Source organism: Prionailurus viverrinus, chromosome B2, assembly GCF_022837055.1.
Source record: "Prionailurus viverrinus isolate Anna chromosome B2, UM_Priviv_1.0, whole genome shotgun sequence".
In the NCBI taxonomy this organism is placed as follows: Eukaryota; Metazoa; Chordata; class Mammalia; order Carnivora; family Felidae; genus Prionailurus; species Prionailurus viverrinus.
The window spans coordinates 59,144,504-59,170,304 of record NC_062565.1 but is presented as its reverse complement, the minus strand read 5'-3'; the positions used below and the strand labels follow the sequence as shown (position 1 = coordinate 59,170,304).

At 34.4% G+C, this 25,801-nt stretch overlaps 1 protein-coding gene across 1 annotated transcript in view; it reads left to right on the top strand.

Moving 5' to 3' along the window:
• The window catches only part of EYS (eyes shut homolog), a 1,626,372-nt gene that overhangs the window by 87,001 nt on the left and 1,513,570 nt on the right, over nucleotides 1–25,801 (top strand). The window contains exons 3-4 of the mRNA XM_047860135.1: nucleotides 4,509–4,702; nucleotides 5,897–6,027. Coding sequence (XP_047716091.1) covers nucleotides 4,509–4,702; nucleotides 5,897–6,027 — 325 coding nt within the window. The remainder of the gene's footprint in view (nucleotides 1–4,508; nucleotides 4,703–5,896; nucleotides 6,028–25,801) is intronic.

Sequence of the window (25,801 nt, the reverse complement as noted above, 5' to 3'; positions counted from 1 at the left end):
ATGCTACTTTGTATCAAGTTTGTACAAAAATCTCTTTTTAATATCCTATAACAATGCTAAATCCACACTATCACTGCACAATATGGCATTATTAAGAGGATAATAAAAAGGAGTTAAGTCAGGAAATTTTTACTTAGACATTAGATAAGTTGACCTCTGAATTCACATCATGGAGAACATTTAGACTAGCTCATACAAAGACCCAGGTGACCCTGAGGTTAGGACCTAGTGTTAGTGGACCACTTATATTCCTCCTCAACGAGAGTGCCCTAATATATCTCCTTTATTAGAGTCCTAGGACTTAAGTTTCTGAGGCCAAGAGAAGAACCTCTTTTCATCTTTATGAATCTTCAATTCTCTTTAGCAGTGCTAATCTTCTGTGATGAATGACAATTCCAACATCCATTCTTTTCTGAGAAATCATCTCCCTTACTCATGATCTACTTTGCACAAAACTTCCATTAAGCCCAGTATATCAGGTCACACTAAAGAGTAAATTTCTCTTAATCTTGCCATTCTTTCTTGAATAATACTATATGTCAAGCTTCATAAACACAATTCAATTAATGTTTAGGAAATCACAGTTTGGTCTGCAATTTTAATATCTTGGAAGAAACCACATATCCATTAATAGAACAATAACAATGATAGAGTAACTACAATCACACATAATTTATTATTCTTTATAAATGTTTTTTAATTACCCATGCAATATATTTCTTATATTCTTAACAAATTACTTTCTATATGCTATGTGATATGCTATGACATTATTACAAAACTAAACTCTAGAGTTTTGATAACAATTTTATAGAAGAAAACATTTGGAATATAATGACTGAAGGAGACCTCTTAGACATGGTGCTAAAATCGCAATCCATCAAAAAAGTATAAATAAATAAACTGGAATTCACCAAAATTATTTTTTATCTAGAAATTCCCTGTTAAAAGGATGAAAACATATGTAAAAGATTGGAAAACTGCATAAATGACGAAAGAGTCATATTTAGATTAAATAATTTTGTTTGTAGAAGAAGCCAAGTAAATAATTATTTTTGTGTCTTTTTTGAATTCCACATATAATGTTGGACAACTTAATGTTGTACTAGAGTTTCACTATTAGATTAATGGTAAAAATCAATTGGTATTTGAATCTTCTACTTTTTTTTTTTGAACTAATCTAGTGTGGTGAAAGAGCATAGAATTATAATAGGATTAGGTGGAATGCACAAAATTTTATTATTAATTTGTCACTAATTAACTAATTATGTGTGCAAAGTTGCTTAACCCCTAGAAAAATTAGTTTAACTTAAAAGAAAATTAAAATCTACACTGGATAATTATGGCCCTTTATAAATCCAAAATTTGTTTTAAGGAATTTATAAAAAAAAAATACACATATATGCAATGGAAATACCAAGAATTACAATCATATAATGTAGTATCATTCATAGAATATCCTACCATGATGCTAACATCTATGTCTTAAATATAATTAAATATTATTCCCTATTTTTAATTATGGAGTAGAATAATATGATGTTAATATATAACAACATTGAGAAATACACATTCATTTTTTTGATCAAAATAATTATTCATGTACTGATTTCCTGAAATTAGAGGTTGCTTTATTTTATTTATTTATTTATTTATTTATTTTTAATGTTTATTTTTGAGACAGAGAGAGACAGAGCATAAACGGGGTAGGGTCAGAGACAGAGGGAGACACAGAATCTGAAGTAGGCTCCAGGCTCTGAGCACAGGCTTTGAGCCTCAGCCCAGAGCCTGATGCGGGGCTTGAACTCACGGACCATGAGATCATGACCTGAGCTGAAGTCGGATGCTTAACCGAATGAACCACCCAGGCACCCCGAGGTTGCTTTATTTTAATATAATAATGTCAGTGGTGTGGTCATTCAACATTTTATACTGCCTTTATGTTGTTGTTTTTAAAATTTAACACACAATCCAAACCTCAAATGAATTAACAGCATATCATGTAAGTGGGTTTTTTTGTCTTGTATACTGTTGCTAATTTTTCATACTAAATGCTTCTTGATGTTCCTGTTCACAAAACAATGAATGGGTTTGATGTAAAGACTTTATTTCTAATGAAAATGTTACATACTTGTTAGCTTTGACATATACAGAGAATTGGTTAACAAAGTTTATGAACTTGGAATACAACTACTTTTTAAAACGTTCTGTAGATAATTTCTGGAGGTCAATTTGCCTTTTTTAGCAGAAAGTCAGATATTTTCCCATTTATCTCTAACATGTGTGGATTGCCCAAAGCCCTGTTCAAGCGAACAAGAATGAAAGAGTAAGTTGTGTTATTGAAATCTAGGAATTAACAAATAAGGCAAGAATTGTCAGGCCACTACTGTAGTTACTTTTTATTGCCACAATGATGTGCCTAATGAAAACCTATTGAATACAATCTCACAAAACCTTCTCAACTCTGCAGTAAAACACCTAGTGATCCAGGTCTTACAAAAACTACAGCAGAACTCCGAGGCTTGGCCCTTAATAGCATCACTTTATTAATTCTATTCACATGATTTTATCAGTGTGGGGACAAGAGGGAGGCAAGTGACTTGCCCAGGGCACAAACTTCAAGGAGACACTCATTCTGTCATTGCATCAAGTACCAAACACGCACTTGCTCACCTCTGGTGCTGGTAGACAATATATAAACAAATGAAGATACCCATAAAATAAGTTTCAATAAATTTGAAAGAATTAACATGCATAATTTTATGAATTTTAAATTCATAGATTTAATAGATTTAAATTCAGAATTTAAAATCCATAGAAACAAAAATTAGATTAGTGGGTGCAAAGACATTGAGGAAAGGGCAACTGAAGGTTATTAATAGTCATAGGGTTTTTTGGGGGGTGATGGAAATATTCTGGAATTATATAGTGGTGATGGTTGCACAACATTAGAAATAAGTTTTTTAAAACCCTCTGATTTGTACTCATTAAAATAACTAAGTGGGGAAAAATAAGATTCAGGCAATATATGCTTACCAATCTTAACCGAATTAACTTAGAAATCAGCAACAGAAACTGTTGGGAAATTTGCAAATATTTGGATATTGAACAAATTTCTAAAGTAACCTAGTCAAAGAAGAAATTACACATGCACACACACACACACACTGTATCAAAATTTATTAAATATAGCTAAAACAATGCTGATAGGGAAATTTATAGTTCTAAATTTCTACGTTAAAAAAGAAAAATATCTCAAATCAATATTCTCAGTTTCTACCTTAAAAAAAAACAGAGAAAGAAGACAAACTGGACCAGAAGCACACAAAAGAAAGGGAGCAGTAAGATTAGAGCAAAAATCATTAAAACAGAGAAAAATCAGTGAAACTAAACACTGATATTTGTGAAAAACAAAATGAATATATCTTCAGTTGAAGTGAATAAGAAAAAAATAAGAGAAAGCACAAATCAATAAAACCAAGTGTTTGAATTGAGGGCATTATTAATGGCATTTGAAATAAAAAAATTGTAAAGAAACACTATGAACACCATAATACCAATGAATTAGACTACTTAACATAAATAGACAAATTCTAGAGAGACACATTACTAAAATTGTATCAAGAAGAAATAGAAAACCTATATAGACCTAGCAAATATGGAAAGGATTAATAGTAGTTCTTACTAACTTTCACACACAAAAAAGTTACACATATATTTACCATATACCTCAGGAAGAAATTTGTTTAGGAGATGTGAAAATACATATCCACCCAAATACTTGTACCTCAATTCATTATTCATAAAAGTTAGTTGCTAAGGGAGTAGATGTTAAAAGTTCTCATTACAAGAAAATTTTGTAACTCTATGGGTAATGACGAATGTTAATTAGACTTAAGTGGTGATCATGTCGCAATATTTACATATATTGAATCATTATGTTGTAAACTTAAAACTAATATAATTTTATATGTCTATTATATCTCAATAAATGTTAAAAAGTGGAAACAACCCAAATGTTTACCAACTGATGAATGAATAAACAAAAGGTATATATTGTCAATTATATTTATCTATAGAAAGTAACAAAATATTGGTACATGATATAACATTACAAATCCTCAAAAACTTTATCCCAAGCAAAAGAGGTCAATCATATTGTACCATTTCATTTATTTGAAATGCACTGAAAAGCATATCTATAGAGACAGAAAGATTAATGTTTGTCTGTGGCTGGAGTTGGGATCAAAGAGTAATAATAATATAACTCTTATTTGGGTAATCAAAATACGCTAAAACTGGATTGTGCTGATGGTCAAATATCTCTACACATTTGCAAAAGTTATTTTGCAATGTGTAAATTATCTGCAATGGGTATGTTTTATGACACATAAATTATGCCTTGATACATCTTTTTTTTTATAATGAACTCTGAGGACATTCTTTATAATGAGTTTTGCTACATTTTATGCTCATATTTTCTTTGTGTGTCTGTGTGATCTTTTAAGGTCCATACTGTGAGAAGTCAATGAAATGTTATATTTCTCAGTCTTGTTGGAAAGGAGAAATTTGCCAAAACAAAAGCTCTGCTTGCATTTGTGAATACCCAGAAGGATTTTTCAATCAAAACCATGAAACTGATGTTCGTGAGTGTCCATCAATACCATGTCAGAATGGTACTAACTGTGTTCATATTGCAAATGTAAGTCTGAATTTAGCAAGAGAGTGATATAGATGATAGATAGATAGATATACAGATAGGTAGGTATAGATATATCGTATATATATATATAATATAATGGTAAATATATAATAAATATAATGGTATATATATATATATATATTTACAAAAGTACAAATATAATTAAAGTTGCATTAACATATTATAAATTTCAAACTCGGGAATATCAGAAAAGATACTTCATTTGTTGATTTACATTTTTTTCCTATTTTAAGTAAAAAATGAACAAACAAACAATAAAACATTTAAAAACAATCTTTAGGGGCACCTGGGTGGCTCAGTGGCTTAAAGAATCCGACTCTTGATTTTGGTTCAGGTCACGATCTTACAGTGGTGAGATCCAGCCCCATTTGCAGCGCTGAGCATTGAGCCTGCTTAAGATTGTCTCTCTCTCCCTTTGCCCTTCTCCCCACTCACGCTCTCTCGCTCTCTCTCTCTCTTAAATTAAGTAACTAAACATTTTTTAAAAATGTAATGTAATGTAATAATGTAATTTTGTAAACATTTCATTTTTTATTCCTTTTTAATATTTTGTATATTTGATATTTTTATATTTTAACATTTTGATAAATAAGACTAAGAAATAATGTAATAATTTCCACAATTCACTTTTTATTTTTATAAGATCCATATTTGAATTTATATTATGATTTCATATTAATATCTTCAAGGCATCCTAACTCACATGTCTGGTGGTTGCTACTGGCTGTCAACTGGGCCCTCTACTGGAGCTACCAATCCAGAACCCTAAATGTAACTTCTCTGTAAGGCCTAGGTTTCCTCACAGCTGTGAGCATTCCTCACAGCTCTGGGTGCTAAGAGCAAGCATCCTAAGATAATTAGACAGACATTATCTGGCCTTTTAAACATAGCCTTGAAAATGAAAGAGCATCACAGCTTGCTTACCTACAAGGAGGAGAAAGTGATAGTTTCTAATTCTCAGTTTAAGGAATGTTACATTCAAGTGGTAGGAAAAGTGTATGAGATGGGATACACTGTTGTGACATTTTAGAAAATATAATCTTTCATGTTGTTCCACAGAGAACTTCCATATGCTTATGAAAATAGCTTCTATGTCTCTCCAGATAAGAATCATTTCATTTTCTTTGAAATATCCAAAAACTTTTATAAAAAATACTTTCTGATCTTTCCTAGGACACCATGTACATCTGTTCACCAATATTTACAGGCAAGCTTTGTAAGAGACAACTTCAAACACCACAGGAGTCATTTCCTTGCAAGGATAATACCACATGTACAAAATTTGAGAAAGATTATCATTGCAGGTATGATTAATTACGTTCTTATTTTTTGAACAAAATATATGGGTTTTAAAGCCATGTGAACAAAAATAAAACAATGTTCTATTTTAAGCTTAAATTTTATTTAATGGCATCTAATATTCTTTTTCAAGTAGAAGTAGAAACATTTTAATTGGGGTTTTATGAATTGTTTGTTTTAAATACATACTTAAGATATTCTCAGGCATAATTTGGTCAACAGTTATAAAACATATATTTGTTTTATAACAGATATTTAGAATAACTGAATAGTATTTGAAGGTGTATAAAAAAGAGATAACTACAAGCATATAGTAGATATACACAGACAGTGTTGTTATTATATTTTAGAAGTATAGAGTAAACCATCTCTCCCTTTAATTTGCAGACCTCGGCTGATAGTTTTTAGTTAGGGTCTTTAGGCAGGATTTGGGGAAATAGTGCTTTATTTAAATAAGAATTTGCTAAAAATTACCCATTTGTAAATGACAGAAGTGACCTAGTTATCCGGGCTTAGAATTTTAGTCCATTTCAAATAGCTTTATGGATACTTTCTCACACCATTAGGAAGTACAATTTGTACTCTTCACACTTGCTTGACTTTTATCTGGCTGCTTAAAGTAAGTTCTGTTGGGCATTACCGAAGGGCAATAAACAGCCTCAAAATTTTAGAATATTCATAAAAGCAGAAAATTATAAGCTATGATACAGGAAAGCCTTAAACACACTGAAAGAAAACAATATGCATACACATTACAGATGTACAAAGGACAGAATTTTCATCAATTTCAAAAGGAATCTAAATGCAAAGTTGAAAAAACATACTAAGCTTTTAAAATGTGACATTTTCAAAAGAAAGTGAAGAGAAGCTTCTTCATTATATCAATATCTTAGAAGATCTAACCAGTCCACACAAATTTGTATATGCATTCAATCATATATTAATTTATCAATAAATTCAATTTTTATTCTTTTAAAAATATTGACTTTTTAATTTATAATTTCTAGCTCTGAGCCTTATAGTGCAAGTATATTTGTAAAGATACTTAGAAAAATGATCATTTAAAAGAATAGGTAGTGTTTTATAAATATGGGTAAATATACACTCACATATATAATATTGATTTCATTTATATTAGGTATGATGATATTATTGGCCCTTATTTTTAGCATTATTGTGGTTGTGTAGAAGGCTTTGTCTTAAATTTCATCATCAACAGGAAAGCTAGATAGCATTGTTGCCAACTCTCAATTGATTGTTCTATTATTAATTAATTGACTTAATTTTAAAATGTGGAGTTTGGTCTTGAATGGTTTGTTAAACATGTGCTAGATAGGATGAACACTGTAGAAATTCGAGTTAGGTTTCCCTGAGATGGATGAAACATGTCACGTGGGTAGGCTAGTTGTAACAACTTTGAAGCAAACTTACTCATGAAATTCATGTGAGCCCCACGATATGTGTTCTCGTTGTTGAAATTACCACATTCTTCAAGAATTGGCAAAAATTGTGCTTATCTCCAATCTACTTAAATAAAAACATGGTCCCCTTCTTTGGTTAAATAAGACTCTTTATTAATGGAAGGTAAACCATAAGGAAAGTGAAGAGGAGTGTAAAAACAGAGAACTGCTTCAACAAGACACAAATAACAAGTCTAATTTGAATGATGAGTGAAAACCTAAGCCTCAGAAATAAGTAGGAGTGTGATACAGATGTGGAACTCAAGACCTGAATTTCCAGTACCCAGATTCCCACACCCTGAACTCACACTGATAGTCAAACACATTTCTACCTCTGACTCAAAGAAACGATAAAGACATAATATAAATTAATAAAGCATGAAGTTGAAACAATGACAAAGAATAGTCTTGGGGCCTTTTTTTCTTGTCTCAAAGGAGATTAAGGAAATGATTGAAAATAATAAGAAAAATGAAAGCGCTGCAACTAAAATACCTTTAAATAAAAAAGAAAACAATTTATCCATGCATAGCTATCTTAAAAGGTATTTTTTCCCCTAGATTAATGATTTTCACACTTTGGCTGTAACACATTTTAGCTGCATTAGAATCTCCTAAAGGGCTCTTTAAAACACAGACAGCTATTTCCCACCCCTAGAGTTTCTAATTCAATAAATCTGGGATGGGGAATGCAAATGTGCATTTTTAACAAATTCTCAAGTTATGCTGCAACTGCTGTTCTGGAGACCATACTTTAAGAATTACTGGTTAAGAGGAGCTGAGCTCAGACAGCATTAATGCTGAAAACCTTCCTTATTTCTTTCCCTCCTACATCCATACACCTCAACCCAAACGTTTCCTCTGTATTCTGAATTTGGGAGAAAAAAAATGTGGGGTTGGGAAGGAGTGAAATCAAGTAAGGAGAATAGAATACTGATGATAGTATCAGTTTCTCTGTTTAAGCATATGGACTAGATCTGAATTCCTATGATTAGATGAGAGAGGAACTGAAACAAAATGACCCCCTGGAGAAAGAGAGTAAACCGTTAGTTATAAGAATTTATTTGGTATCTAGTGACCACAAACAACACGGTGTCAGAAAGGAGTCAATTTTTACTTGTGTCAATAAACTACCATTTCTCTCAACACCTAGACTATTGAAACCTTTAGATGTCTATGAACTTGGTATAAAAAAGTCATTTTTAAGAGCAATAACTAGCAGTAGTGAAGCATCATAAATAGCATTGCTGGGAGCAAGTGGTGTACAAGTGGACCCTAGTGGAAAATGGAAAATGGATAATTGATGCCTTAGAGTAATCAGACAGGTAGAACTTTGGTGATTTTCTGACATGACTGAGGAATATTTTAGCCAGGGAATCAATACATTGGTTAAAATTTTTTAACTAAAGTGCAGTTTGGGAGATACAGTGATTGCTGAAAATGAAAGAAATTATTTAGAAGAATGCTTTAAAAGGTTGTCTGAATATTCAAAGGAAACCAGCTGTGGTTCACTCAGAATAATCCAGAAGAGTTGAATGAAAAGAATAAAGGATTTGAGAAGGGCTAAAGGAAAACAAAAACGTGTGATTGATCATCCCGAATTTAGGAACAGTGTGGAGCTGTTTCCCTTCCACACTGCTGAAAGGAAAGCTAAGAATGCAGTTAATAGAAACCAGGGAGAGAACTGTAGCTGTAGTATAGAACATTCTGACATGAACTATGAACTTACGTAAACACAGTGACTGACAACCTACAGTCTGTCAGTGTGGGAGTAGAGGAAATGAATAGCTGACCTTATTCTCCTCTCACCTCTGACTTTCTGCTAGTATAGCACATTAGTAGGACCTGGCAGAAGTCACAAGTCAGCATTCTGAAATACAGTAGAGGATGGATGAGGATGAAAAGAAAGCATCTTGGAAGAAACTGTCCAGTACTGTCCAAAGCGATGTACAAGAGGTTAAGATAATGAATTGCAAGTTGTAAGACATTAGAGAGGATTATGCTGAGGGAAATAGGAGAGATAGGTGTCTTTGGAGGGGGTGAAAAAAGGATCAGATCTCAGAGACTATGATAGGTTGGATGTCTCCCTATCTGTGGCTCCTGAGAAGCAGATCCTTGATATATCCTCTAAGAGGAAGCAGTGACTCTTAATGTAATTACACTATGATGATGTAAGAAGGCTGCACACTGAGTTTTCATGGCTCTCAAATACACAAAGACCCAGAAGCTACACAAGGGTTTGACCAGAAGAGTGGTGTAACCTTTAGAGTCAGCACTGGCTAGACAATGAGGTCATCCATAGTGAATGTTTTGGTAAGGAGATCTTTTCCCATTTCCAGCGTTAGGACGTGACACAGAAATGGGAGACCAGAAACCAGAGAATTTTCTCTACCATCATTGCTCTCTGTTTACAAAGGTGAAAGAAGTGGGATTTTTTAACCCTTTTTTTTGTTTGTTTAGACACAGGAAAGCAAACTTGTTTTAAAGTAAATTTGACACTTTTTTGCACTTTGATACCTTAAATAACCATTTGGCAGAAAGTCTACAAAACAGAATCTCCTGCTAGAGATTTTAAAAGAATGTAAACGTCAAACTCTATAGTGACATCAAAAAACTGTCTTGAACAGTGTAGCTGAGCTACTGGATGCCATCTGACAGCCATCAGGAAATCCAGCAAGTGGACACAGCCAAAATATACATAAGTGTAAGGCTGAGAGGATTTTTAAAAAGCCAGAATCAGTCTCACTCTGCATAAAGTCAAGACTACTTACAAATTATTTGATTACATGGACCAGTAAATCTGGTATCAGTTTAATGTATTTGAATTGGGATTTTGTTATTTATAACAAAATTTTTAAAGCAGTACATTGGTAGTCTATGTAAACCAAATTTAATTGAATCACATATTTTAAATATGATTTTAAATCACATATTTTAAATCCTTTGTAGTATTCATCGTCCTATTTTTCACCTTATTATTAATTATCTTCTGAAAGATGACAAAATGTTCCTACAATATGGTTGACTACTTCATAGACTGTAATTTTGAATTGCTATGAAAGTCTTATTCTCCTGTGCCATACTCAAGGGAATAACTGTGTTTTAATCATTTTTGTATCTTTGGAACCTTTTACTATGTAACACATAGAATATTTACTAAAAAGCTTATTTAATTCATTATTTAATTTGTTTATAATAAATGTTTTGTATTTCACTGAGATGGAAAGTCTTACCTCTAGATGTGAAATGAAATGACTCATTCATTCATTAATTTCATAACTATTTATTTAGTACCTCCTTTTCCTTAAACTTTCTTATTGTAATAGAAACTTTTCTGCAGCAGTAGGAAAAAAGAAAGGAAAAACGGGCAAAATGCCCTTATCTTAATAAACTTATATTCTAGGAGGGAGATACTGTTTTAAAGAATCACTCTGACTCCCTTTTATAGAATAGACTATGGCTGTATGATCCCAAGGGAAGAAGCAGGGAGAACAGCTAGGATGCTACTGTGATAATACAGCCTAGAGATAGTGATGACTGGGACTGCTACTAAGGCGACATGTGATGATGGCAATTAACGATCACATGTGGAATATATTTCCTTTTTTAATGTTTATTTTAATTTTGAGAAAGAGAGAGAGAGAGAGAGGCAGACAGAGTGTGAGAAGGGGCAGAGAGAGAGAGAGGGAGACACAGAATCCGAAGCAGGCTCCAGGCTCAGAGCTGTCAGCACATATCCCAATGTGGGGCTCAAACTCACCAACCAAGAGATCATGACCTGAGCAAAAATGGGCGCTTAACAGACTGAGCCACCCAGGCGCCCCTGGAATATATTTCTAAAGAAGATTCAGTGTTTTTCTGAAGGACTGGCTAAAAAAGAGGTCATGGGTTACTCTAAGGTTATTCACTCCATTGAAAGATTAGAAATAGAATTTTCTAAAATGGGGATATCTGGAAGAAGAGAAGTATGGTTGAGAGGCATAAAAATCAGGATATCAGTGTGGCACATATTAGCTGAGACACATAATAGAGTCGAGTGAACATATTTAAGGTAAGCTTTCAGGTATGCTTGTTGCTATTTTAAAGGAGGTGTCTGGGTGACATATATACATTTGAAAGCTAGTCATATACAGACGGCATTTAAAACCAGGAAACCTGGGCACCTAGGTAACTCAGTCAGTTAGGCATTCAACTTCGGCTCAGGCCATGATCTGACAGTTTCATGAGCTCGAGCTGTGTGTCAGACTCTGTGCACAGAGTGCACGGAGCCTGCTTGGGATTCTCTCTCTCTCTCTGTCTCTCTCTCTCTCTCTGACCCTCCCGTGCTCACATGCTGTCTGTTTAAAAATAAATTTTAAAACACTAATAAAAAAAAAAAACAAGAAACAAATTAAATTAGTTTACAGTGAATCTTGATAGAGAAGTGAGAGGTTTGCAGACTGAGACCATGGACCCAGGAGAGTTTAAGGAATGGAATATGAAGCTGAAAAGTAGTGGTCAGTGAATTGAGGTGAAAAAAAAATGCAGAGGGTCATTACAGAAACTATAAAATATTTTAAGAATATTAGGGGCGCCTGGGTGGCGCAGTCGGTTAAGCGTCCGACTTCAGCCAGGTCATGATCTCGCGGTCCGTGAGTTCGAGCCCCGTGTCAGGCTCTGGGCTGATGGCTCGGAGCCTGGAGCCTGTTTCCAATTCTGTGTCTCCCTCTCTCTCTGCCCCTCCCCCGTTCATGCTCTGTCTCTCTCTGTCCCAAAAATAAATAAAAATTAAAAAAAAAAAGAATTATTAAGACAGTGCCAGACTTTTCAAAGAATGTGGTTAGATCTAGTTAAAGTGAAAATTGTTCTATGCAATTGGCAATTGGAGATAATGTATTGTTTTCTAAAAAGAACAATTTGACAGAATTATAGGAAAAATTTGCTCCCTATATGGGACAAAAAGAAAGAAAGAGAGAGAGAGAGAGAGAGAGAGAGAGAGAGAGAGAAAGAGAAAGAAAGAAAAAGAAAAAGAAAGAAAGAAAGAGAAAGAAAGAAAGAAAGAAAGAAAGAAAGAAAGAAAGAAAGGGGCGCCTGGGGGACTCAGTCGGTTAAGTGTCCGACTTAGCTCAGGTCACGATCTCAAGTTCCGTGAGTTCGAGCCCCGCGTCAGGCTCTGGGCTGATGGCTCAGAGCCTGGAGCCTGCTTCCAGTTCTGTGTCTCCCTCTCTCTCTGCCCCCCCCCCCCCCGTTCATGCTCTGTCTCTCTCTGTCTCAAAAATAAATAAACATTAAAAAAAATTTAAAAAAAAGAAAGAAAGGGAAAGAAAAGAAGGAAGGAAGGAAGAAAACAAAAGGAATGGGAAAAAATCTTGATTAGACACAGTTTACAAGTGAATACAATGAAAAAATTAGGCTTTACCTTTAAAGGATAATAGCAATATAAAGTAGTAGAGTGACAGCTGAAGTAAGTTCAAAGCAGGTAATTTTTAAGTATTAGGTGAAATAAGATGGGATATATAGTACACAAGCAAAGGAATTGGCTTAGATAGGACAGAGTATGTTACATCAATTGTGATAGCAGAAAATGTAGAATATTTATGCTTATAGTTCTTTGAATATGTGGTGTGTAATATTTTGGAAACTGTCTTCTGATTAATTCGTCAAGTGAAGTAGGAAGCAAAGGAGAAGAGAAGGTGTAAAATTGTTATATATAATAAGAGGGAAATATAATAACATTATTGATACATAGCAAGAAGGTTCTTCTTGAAATTAGTGAAGATGAATTCATGGTAAAGTATAACATCCTCAGACTACATGTTGTTATTCATATGCCCACATGGAATAGCCTGGATGTTGAATTAAACTGAGGTTAAATTTTGACCAGGCAACAATAATGGAGGGAAATGAGGCATATGACTTGAGGGTATATGCAAGAAGTGAGTATGGAAATGGATCATGTGATATAATCCAGGTACAAGTGAAGACATGATGGAGGATAATAGATATTGATGTGTTGGTAGGATCAGTAGATCATGGGGATTAAGAATTGTTGGGGAGATGGGGCACCTGGGTGGCTCAGTCAGTTGAGTGTCTGACTTGGACTCAGGTCATGATCTCAAAGCTCCTGAGTTTGAGCCCTGTGTCGGGCTCTGTGCTCAGCCCTCGGAGCCTGGAGCCTGCTTCAGATTCTGGGCCTCCCTCTCTCTTTGCCCCAACCCATTCGCATTCTGTCTCTCTCTCTCTCAAAAATAAACATTAAAAAATTTTTTTTAATTGTTGGGGAGAAAAAAGGACTAGGAGTAAGCTAGATAGGGAAATGAGGTTGTGAGTGGAATATGAGATGCTTGAAATTAATATTGGTAACTTAATATCATAGAGGGAAGATAATTATACATGATAGTAGTGTATGGAATACTATAGCGAGAATAGTCTGTGCAGTTAATATGAAGATTGCAATCTTTTTATTTGGGGGGGGCAGGGGAGTAGAGCACAAGTGGGAGAGGGGCAGATAGAAGAGGACAGAGGATCTGAAGCTGACTCTGTGCTGACAGGCTGACAGCGGCGAGGCCAATATGAGGCTTAAACTCACAAACTCTGAGATCATGACCTGAGCTAAAGTTGGATGCTTAACTAGCTGTGTCCCCCAGGTGCCCTGCAAAGATTGCAATCTTTGAGTTGAGACAGTACCCTGACCTCCAAAACACTAGGATTTTAAATGTATCAGCTCTGCAGATATTGAAATAACCAAGTAAGACTGGGATTATTTTACAAAAATATATAATGAGACAGGTGTTAAGCATTAAAGAATATAGTGAATGCCCAGGAGGGTCAACCATGAAAGGAACAAGAAGATATACGTATAGCATGGTTTAATGGCATCATCCTCCACTGAGATTTTTTGAGGAGAAGGCTTGGACACTGATCTTCTGAAGCCACAATGAGGAAAAAAGACACCTACCTGACATCCAGCCCCTAAATATGAAGGGAGAGGGAGAAAGAGTAGCCATGACTGAAAAGATTACAGTGAAAATGAAAAATGTATACAGAGATGATTGGGGGGAAAGAGTCAGATGGTGAGGAAAGGCCTAGGATGCTCTGAGGTCTTGAGGTGTCTGAGGTAAATGGTGACAAAGGGTTAACCATGATGGTCGCAAACATAGATCATGGTGGGGCGACAGTGAGTTTTGGCATCAACTAGGGGTGTGAGGTCTTGTCAGAACTCACAGAGCTCAGTGGACAGCTCTTCAAAGGCAGTGCTAAAGTGGCAGGTCTCTATGGGCACCATTTCATTTATATGAGTGGAAATATCCAAAGCATTGCAGACCACAGCTCCAGTGTGGCTTTCTAGGACTCCTGATCACCTAACTGATGGAGGTGCTCAGGTGGTGAAGGGAAGGGCATTGTGGCCTGGAATACAGGATTCTGAATCCTCCTCTATACGCTAGTTTGGGAAGGATTTGTAACATAAGACCACATAAAGGCTTTGAAGACTATATTGAACCATACTTCTAATCACACACACATACATACACACACACACACAAACACACACACAGGAAGATACATTTATTTATTGTAATATTTTCTGAATGCAATGACTCTAATATTTTCTATATGTAAAGACAATCACATTCTAGACATTCAGTATAAAATGAGGAAACCTTAAAATGAGGAAATACATGTTAATAAAAGCAGTCAGTATATTTCTCTTACAATTTTTTCTAACCTGAAAATCAATTGGGTTAAACAAATATTTATTGAGAGTCAACTTGTAAAAGACACCATAAATAGATATTGGAAGAATATATAAACACTATATCTTTAAAATCACAAATTTTGTGATAGGCATATTTTTGCTTTCTAAATTTTATTTTTTCTACTCAAATTCCAAGATTATTCCTGGTATATGAATGGTGTATATAATAATGTTCTATTTTATTCTCTCACCTTTTTTTTTTTTAGTTTCCCTGTTTCCTACTCACTGGGTTGCAATTACAGCCTGCTTGCCCTGCTTAAGTGTCAATTCAATGTATTAACATATTTTTTTTTCCTCAAGTCAGTTTCAGCATTTCATTAGTCTACGTGACAGCCATGGGTAGAATTAGGATTTTCAGTTTGTGTCACAAGTAAACCTAATTAAGCATGCAATGTGACTTTGAAAAAGAACATTGTAGACACAGAAATACATAGGTCAACATACTTCCTCTCAACATATAATAAAATTATATTTTCACATTAATTCTAAAAGATGCTTTTTAAAATAGCAATCACACATTTGGATCAGAATTTGTTAATTAATGGAGTACTTCCATTTGGTCATTCAGTAATTCTAAGCTAATAGGAAACCTTAATTTCTTGGAGTTAATTATATCAAAAGCTAGTTGCTGCATTTTTCTTTGCCTGAAATCAATAGCCATATTTATAAGACTAACTTCCTCTTTTGAATAAATCATCCTGAAATTTAACATAGAAAAAGTTTGTTAAGTTTATGATTTCATAATTTCAGATGCTGGTTATAAACTATATTAAAATGGAAAACATCTAGGACATTATTGGCATTTCCTCATCAAGAATAGCTTCTGATACTGTTAATATAATTTTATACTTTCAGGGAAGTTTTAATTGGCAGAAGTCATTCTCAAATCTGATCCCCTAAATACCTCATTTTGAGAAGATATGTTCACATCAGTATTACCTTCTTCCCATTAGTCCTGGACTAATTTCCTTGTAAATAATAAATAATGAAGCGTTATGACTGAAGTTAGTGCATACCTCTATGCATGAAGGTTGACTCAACATTGTGTGACCTCTAAGTCTTCCATGGCATACCTGATCAGATGAATCTTAGCCCCATAATGGTCTGCACAATGTCTAACACTTCTTAGTATCCAATACTCTTTTGCTATGCCTTCTGGATCTCATTTTGTCAGCAGCAAATTCTCTAAAACCCCAATCTCGTTTGTATACTTTCTTCTTCTGACTGAAACCTGAGGGCCTATAATCCCCTTAAGTGGCTACTATACCTTCTTCCACAACCTGTGTACCACTGGTAAAGAAATGTATAGATAGCCTTGCCCTTGTTGTCATATTTTTCTTCCTCCTTTTGAAAAGCCTGTCTACTTTTAGCCTAGGACATCAGCTATACTATTCTCTCTCGAACTCATTGTTTCTCCCTCCCACATCTCCTTTTCAAGTATCTTTTCCTCTCCCTTCCTGTCCATCTTCTACTAAAGGCTTTAGCCTCTGGCTTGCTGTCCTTTTCTCTAGCACTGCTGCCATCTTCCTTGATGACTTTGATATTCACCTTGTAAATTCACCTATCTTGATTACTTAAATCCTTTGACAACTTTTTTGCAATAACTTTTTCCTCCTCCTCCTGATCTTGGAAAATTTCCTATGGTCATATATTATAAATTATCATGACCTGTAATTGCATGCCTACAACACCTTGATTTAAGTTGCTACTCTCTGATCACCAATTCATGTATTTCAAGTTCACTCATTCATGTACTTTAACACCAAAATTATGTAATGTTTTTCTACAACCAGTATGCACCTCTAATTATTTGACTTCAATCGCTTTCCTCTGCCATCACCCTTGGACTTAGTCTTTGTTTTACTTTTTAAAATCATACCTATACTTCCACTCTTAAACTCATTTTCTCTCTTTTTCTATGTTATAATGACCTGAAAACACAAAGCCTGTTTAATTCTACATCCCATCTGGTAAACATGGGTCTACTTTCTTTCATACATGTCTGATGTCGCATCTCAAATTTAATATATTCCATATCAATGTGTTGATTTTCAATCCCTGGATAAACGTGATATTCTGTAAGCATTCTTTAGACTTAACATTTGATTTCCCAGTGTCTATTTTAGCCCCCTTCTTGTCCATTATTAGCAAATCCTTTAAGTTCTCTCATAAATACTTTTAATGAATATGAACACTTTTATCATTATGAGGTTAACATCCTTGTTCAAGCCACAAAAAATTCTCATCTGGAACAGTTTGATACCCCTCCCCCCGCTCGACCTCCTTGTTTTGACTCTTCTTTTAAGTATATGGAGGGCATTAAATGAAAACCTCATTAAGAAAGCAGTGATTTGAGTGAGGTGATGGAACATGCAACTTCCAGGAGAAAAAATGTCCATGAGAGAGAGAGAGAGTACTCCATGCACAATCACTGGCCTACTGAGGTCACACTAATGAGACCAGTGTCACTGGTCTGGAAAAAGAAGGGGAAAGTCGTGAAAATGGAGAGTAAACCAGAGATGAGACAGTAGCAGACCATGCCTGCTGCTCTAAGTCTTTGAGTGTTACTCTAAGGAAAATAGGAAGTATTACAGTGTTGCTGGCAAATGAAGAACATTGTCTTGCCTATATTATTTTAAAATGGTACTTTGTTGTGTTGAACTGTAGAGTGACACAGATAGAGGCAAAGAGATCTGTTAGGAGTTAATGTAGTAATCTAGATAGGAGAAGATAGTGATTTGGAATAGGATAGGAAAGAGAGGAATGGTAAGTGGTTGAATTATGGACACATTTTTAAGACGGAATCAATTGGATATCCCCTTATACTGGATTGAATCAAAGAGAAAAAGAGTAAATATATTAGAGGACAGATTTGCCATCATCTCAGATTTGCCATTATAGTGGTAAAACTAAGTGATTAAACTAAGTATGAGATAGTTTGCTTCTTTATCATCTCTTCCACACAAGATAGTGTATTTGTTTTTACATATGTTACTACTCTGCCACTACCACTCAATGGGTTCCCATAACGTTTAAATAAAATATAAATTCTTTAGAGGCGCCTGGGTGGCTTGGTGGGTTAAGCGTCCGACTTCGGCTCAGGTCATGATCTCACGGTCCGTGAGTTCAAGCCCCGCGTCGGGCTCTGTGCTGACGGCTCAGAGCCTGGAGCCTGTTTCAGATTCTGTGTCTCCCTCTCTCTCTGCCCCTCCCCTGTTCATGCCCTGTCTCTCTCTGTTTAAAAAATAAATAAATGTTTAAAAAATATATTTAAAATGCTTAGAAGGCTAGCCATAAACTGCTTCTGCCTATTTCTCTACCATCATCTATGTTCCCTTTGATTACTCAACTGCTGAAACTTTGGTCTTTGAGAAGTTTCTGGAATACCTTAAGCATCTCCTATTTTCAAGCCTCCGTTGTTTGTTGATCTCCTATTTAAAGGGCATTTCCCCCAGAAACTGTGGTGGTTTGTTATGCACTTCATTGAGTGTTTTGCTCAAATATCTCCTCAAAATTTCTTTCCTGTCAATCTTGATAAACATTTGAAAATAGTTCTACTCAATTATTCTCTCCACATTAACTTGGCTTGTTAGCTTGCTTTCTTGATTGCTTCCTTTCAGCACTTATCATTATCTGTAATCATAATTTTATGTATTTATGATTTTTCTCCTGCCCCCTAGTCTAACATATTTATTTTTGTATTTTATTTCTGACAGAGAGAGCATGGGAGTGGGGAGGGGAGGGAAGGAGGAGCGGGAGAGAAAGAGACTCTTAAACAGGCTCCAAGCTCAGCATGGAGCCCAATGTGGGGTTCCATCTCACAACCCTGAGATCATGACCTGAGCCAAAATCAAGAGTGGGATGCTTAACCAACTGAGACTCCCCAGGTACCCCCTGCAGTCTAACATATAGTAATGCACAGGGATCACTATTCTAATATTTTAATACTGGTTTTTTTCTCTAGGTTTGAAGTATATCATGCTATTTTTCATTAAAAAATACAGATATTTTTGTCTAATAGCATTGTTTAATGTTTAAAGAACTATAAAAGAAGAATCATTTATTTTCTTGAGATCCAGAAAATTACTCAGTTTCTCAGTTAATGCAAAAAAAGTTAAATTGATAAAATGAATAGTATATAAGTTAGGCATCTGCCTATGCCCTTACAAGTCGCAGAAAACAAGTGTATAGTGTTATTGCAAAGCTTCTATTGTAAGAATAGGTCTTTATTTACCTAAAAGGGCTTTTTCTAAGAAGTGGAATAGGTACATGACAGTGTTGAAATTGATACAAGTAACTCTGCATCAGAATTTCCATCTATAGATTATGAAACCAAAGGAGACAAAAGTAAACCACAATGCTTTCTATGTGACAAAAAATTACAACTCATTTATAACAGAGTGGTACAGACCCAGAAAAAAAGAATGTAACAAAACCTCCTCCAAGTGTCCAAACAAGTGATAGGAGTATTTCAAGATAACAAAATCAGAGAAAATTATTTGGAGTTACTTTATAACTGCCGCCTTCCATTTCCTAGAAGGGTATAGAGTTTGAAAGAGCCATTTCAGCAGCTAGAAAACGTTAAGCAAGAATATGCTCCCAATCCATGAGGGACACTGTTGACATGCTGTATTTGAAGCTAGCTGTTTAAAAATATCAAATAATTTTTAATTTTCAATTTTCATTTTTTGGTTTTTTTTGCAGTAGTTACTTCATTATTTTAGTGTATTACTGCAATAATTTTCCTACCAATTATTTATAACAGCATGGAACATTTCATGTTTAATTTTATTAAGTTTATGTTTTCCTCAGTACTTTGAAAACTATTTTAAAAACTTGTAGTTAAAATATGCTAAATATTTAGGTTCATTGATTTTTTACGTGAATTCTCTACACCTTAAAAATAAATAAATGAAACACATGCCAGTATTTCTGCATTACATGAATTATTTGTCAAAATGCTGGTGATGAAGTTTTGCTGTCATTACTCTGTTTTATCTAATGTTGTGTTCCCAAAAGAGCCTGACACTTCTCATTAAAATCAGTAGCATGTATTCCATAGGTCATTGAACAAAGTTTGGGATACTCTGTCCAAGAATCAGAGTAAAGCTAATTGTCTAATAAATATTGGCTTAATTGACAAAATGCAACCCAATAATGGAGATACATTTCAGGCAGTTAAAGGAAATCATTTCAGGAGAAAAAAGAAATGGAGAAGATAAAAATGTGTTTTATTCGCCCCTAAATTTTCCACTAAAAATATTTTAGTTCCATTATCTTTGCTTTTCCTTGTATCTTTTTCAGGTCCTCTGTTCTTCTATATATTATCTCCCTTTTTACCATGAAAACTAATACCTTAAACATTTTCATCACAGTTATTTATGTCCCTCTTACTCTCTAGTTTTACAAAAAAAATATTTATCATTTCTTACTACTTTCATATTTATTATACAACAATAGTTTTTTACAAAAAATGTAATTATACATTGTATATTCTAAGAACATGGTGATCTGTGAGGCATTTCTTTCCCTTCTCCCCATACTTAAAACAACTGACTTCTTTGACAAAAATGGTTGCTAGACACCTCAAGCAACTATAATGAGTTTGGTCTTAGCTTCCCTGACTATCTCAACAGAAGCAATCCATGCAGATTCTCTTGCTTTGTGAGCTAGCAAGCGTTTGTAAATTAGCAGAGAGACAACAGAACAATAACCAGAAAAGAGTGGATACTCCATCAATATAAATACTTTGACTATTTGAGGGTAGGTCAAAATCAGCCTACTTAAGTATTCTTCTCCTTTGCCATAGTTAACTAAGTTCTGAATTTAAGGACTAAAGGCTTTCAGATGTTCAGTGATACCAAGGAGGAGAGAAGCCAGATCCATGTCCCTAAGGAAAGGACTGATGTCCTGGCTGCTTCAACTTTATTGGCCCAATTTTCCTTCCATTCACTGAAGGATACCCCACCTAAGACACTGAGTTAGCAAAGAAAAATATTGCATGCAATGGAGGCCAGAGACTTAGGAGAGGAACAGGAGTTAAAATAAAACCAATACAACTTGAGAATATTAAAATTTCTGGAGGAGAGAGAAGTCATATCAAATTAGATAACTGTAGTCAAAATAAGTGAAAAGATTCAAGAGGAAAACACAAAGATATATGTACATATCAAGTCTACAGCTAAAAAACATACTATTCAATTTCACGTAGGTAGAAAATTGAAAGGAAATTGGTGACCCAAATTATGGAAATCTAGAATGCTTTATGGAAGATTTTAAAGTAGAGAAAAGAGTAAATTTATGGGGACCTGGTTTTATCTTCATGTACATTCATGACCTAACCCTAAATTTATCATGGTTTTATGAAATAGTAATTGTCTCATGGGCAACTGTCCCTGATGCACACTTAGTAAAATAGCAAACACCTGTGCTTTCTATATACTTTAACCTGATATACTTTTCTCTTGAAATATTCTACATCCTAAGGTCTTTATTTTCTGTCATCTACCACTAAAAGATGAACCTCATGAGGGAAAACAAAACAAAACAAAAGAAAAAACTTATCCATCGAATATGCACCATGGCTAGAAAAATAACTATCTACAGTAGGAGCTCAAGGATTAAAAATAACTATCTACAATAGGAGCTCAAGGATTATTTATTGAAGAGCTTAATATGAATTAGTTAATGAATCATGAAAAAAAATTGAATATCTTGGAGAATAGATCAAGGAGATGTAACATGTACATGATAGCCGCTCTAGAAGGAGTAAAAAGAACATATGAAGGAGAAGCAATAATTAATCAAATTGTAGAATATTTCTTTGAGCTGGACCAAGACCTGAGTCTGAGTATTAAAGATGCTCTCTATCCAAGCTAGATTGATGATAAAAAAACACATAATGAAATATCTATCAAGCTTTAAGGCAGGAAAAAACAATTTACCTACAAAGGAAAAGTAACCAGTATGGCATCGCATTGTTTAATTTCAACACCAGTAGCTTCAGGATAGTGGTATAGCATTTATAGATTTAGAAAACATCTGTAGACTACCAAGAGAAAATATTGCCTCCCCCAAATCTTACACATGACTACTATATATTGGGTGGTGAGAGAACTATTTATATTTATGCAGACAATCAGAAAACTTATCCAGGTGTTCTATATGAAAAAGGTAACTGGAAAATATTCTTTCTAAAAATAAAATGTAGTAGAATAGAAATGTCAAAAAGGGAATATGAAGTAAACATGAGGGTGTTGAAAAAAATGAAGATTAAAATGTGTGCTTGTGTGTGTACATGTGCATGTACACACATGTGTACATATACTCACATAGGTAAATATAAATAGATAATGATAGAATATCTAGGTACATATATAAAATAGGTGCTAAAATAGGAGTCCTGAAACCGATGGGGCATCCAGTGGAAGAAATCTTATTTAAGGTGTAGAACTAAAAGAAATTATTTGAGCAAGGTCCCAAGATTTATAAATGGAAAGGAAAGGAATGTAGACATCATGAGGAAGAACTATGGGGTTCCATAGGGAAGATTATGTATCCAGATTGATCAAACAATTAGCAATTTTTTGCCCCCCCCCCACACCAAAGTAAAGATTATGTGATTGACAATACATCAAGGAAATAGAAGGTTACCATTAGTGGAATATAAATGTTTGAGAGCCTTTCTGAACTATAAAGAGGAGAAGTACAATAAATAGCAACTGAAATCAGAATAAAAAATAATATAAGAACATATTAAATATGAGAACATATTAAAAGTATGAAGAAAATTACCAAATACTAATTGGCACTGTGTAGTTTTCTTCCTGTTAATAAATGTGAACAGGATTTCAAATTTTGTTCATTCTGCCTTCTGAACATCTCTTCTATTTGTTTATTCTTCTCTATACTGCTATAGAGTGTATTTCATTTCTCCTATATTACTATAATAGTCCATGATTAGTCTCCAAACTACAGTTTTCCACAAACTCAACCTCCATTCTCCTGCCAGACTAGTTATAAAAGATCTAGGCATATTGAAGCAAATTTCAATTTTTAAATTGATGTCATCTTACTTCAGGATCAAATCCAGATGAAATCCAGATAGTTTATATGTCATGAACACTGAGGATGCTGCAGTGGAGGCATACAGCTGTCTGATATGGAGTTAGGCAAAACTGGAGTTAAGTATGCATATTCATTAACTGCTCTTAATGGAATAATGCCTAATAAAGGCATTTAACTGTGGTCATGACTACTTGCATTTATGCATGTAAGGTAACATATGTTGAACTTGGAAATGCATAGAGGAAGGAAGGAAGGAAGGAAGGAAGGAAGGAAGGAAGGAAGGATGGAAGGAAGGAAAGAAAGAAAGACGGGGAGAAGAAAGGAAGGAAGGAGAAAAAAAGAAAATAAAAGAGGAAAGATTCTGTGAAACCCTAAAAGAAAATTTCTCTCCAAAAAGGAGAATTCATCTCAAGGGTGGGAATGAGTACCAGTACCTGGATTCATCCATTGAACTCCTGAACTCCTGATTGTAAAGAGCTATGTGTAAATCAAAGGGATCTAAGTATGCAGACTTCTGCTATGAGAATCATTTAAATGCATGGATCTCCAAGGAGGTAAAACAGTTACCTAGCTACTTTATAGCAAAAGTTTGAGTAATAGAGGTTATGAGGGAAGTAGGCAAAGCCATGGCCAGTGGAAGGCTGAGAAGCAGTGTGGACTGACAGTGTTAATGGCATGCACAGTAGAAAGTTTGGCATGGTTGGGGTAGAGTAGATGTGGAGGTATGAGCAGTAAAGTTAACACAGTGTTCTGGGAAGAGTGGCAGCTGTTGCAGTAGAGGCAGCATGGAGATCAGTGTTACAGTTCAGGCCCTGGAGAATTTGAGTTTATAAAATGATCACAGTGTAAGGAGAAATAGAGGCATGAGCAGCACCATGGATTTATGTGATCCCATTATACTAGTGGATGGCAGATAATAGAAGGGAACAGCAGTTTTGAGGGTAAGCAGATGAGGCTTTACCTTAATTTCAGATCTAAAAGTTGACCTGACACCTCTTTCTCTCTCTGGAGTGTCTCAATCTCACCTTTTTTTTTTTTTTTAACTTCAGTTAAAGAGATTTAAGATAATATTAGTCTTCAGTATAATGACGTATTACCATTGATTCATACAAAGCCTATTTCATCATTTATACTTGTTTAGTTGCTTATTTTCTTTTTACTTTTTAATGTTTATTTATTTTTGAGATAGAGAGAGACAGAGCACGAGCAGGGAAGGGGCAGAGAGAGAGGGAGACACAGAATCTGAAGGAGGCTCCAGGCCCTGAGCTGTCAGCACAGAGCCCAACACGGGGCTCGAACTCGTCAACTGTGAGATCATGACCTGAGCTGAAGTCAGACGCTCAACCTACTGAGCCACCCAGGCACCCCTAATTGTTTATTTTCTTTCATTTCAATTCCCTACTTCCAAATCTCCTGGTTTTCAGTCTTACATTTTGATACTTAGGTAACTCTTACAAATTCCTTCGTGATCACCTTCTCCTTTCTCTTCTCTTGCTACTTTCATTATTCACTTTGAGCTCTAGTCGTAGAGAACTGCTTATAGTTGCCTGAGAACAAAATGTTTTGTTTCTTCTCAGTTCAAGAGTAAAATATACATTTTATGAGAGAGAAAAAAAAGCTAAGATGATGCTAAATTAATTATATTTAAAATATACAATGAAAATTGGAATCATTAATGTGAAACTTTTGATGACCAAGGTTTCTGAAGAAGAATGGACAATTTGGACATGAATTGGTTTCTTGTTTATAATGTCCTTGGATTATTGGTGGTATGGAAGAGTGATGGTGGGCCAGGATGGTGGATTAGAATGTCCTCTTACATTAGAAGTTGTCTCCTTTCTGTAGGCGCTTTGGAATATCATGGCAGAAATATGGATGTAAATATATATTTCTTACATCTGATTATTTCTTCAGGATAAATTCCTAGAAATATAATTTTGTGTCAATAAATACAACATATTTTCATTTTCAAGTATGGATTTAGTGGTAACTATTATTGTTGTAAATTTTGAGTCTTTTGCATCCAAATTCTGAAAATTTTTGATACTTGATAGATAACTAGCAAACATCTTCTTAGAATCAAGACTAACATATCACAAGAATCATCTCTTTAATAGGAATTTGAATTCTTCATTCATATAAATAAATAAGTCTAGCATCTTTTAGTTAGTTCCACCAAATATTTGTTCTATTCAACCTTTATTTTCATTCAATTTTGGCAATCTATATTTTGACATAAACTTTTTGGCATAATTGCTCTAAGGAATATGTAGTGTTGTTAGCTTCCATTTGTCCTCATATTCCCTTTTGCATTTTTATTTTTGTGTATTTGTGTTCTTTCTCTTGATTTCTTAATTACACATTCTGGAAAAATATATATCTCATGATCTTTTAAAGAACTGACTCTGGCCTCATTAATTGTAGTACTTTTCTCTTGATGCAAAATATAGTCAGCGTAATTCTGTACTAAGACTTCATTTAAAATAAAATTATTGGGCACTGTATTTTGCTTAAAATTTA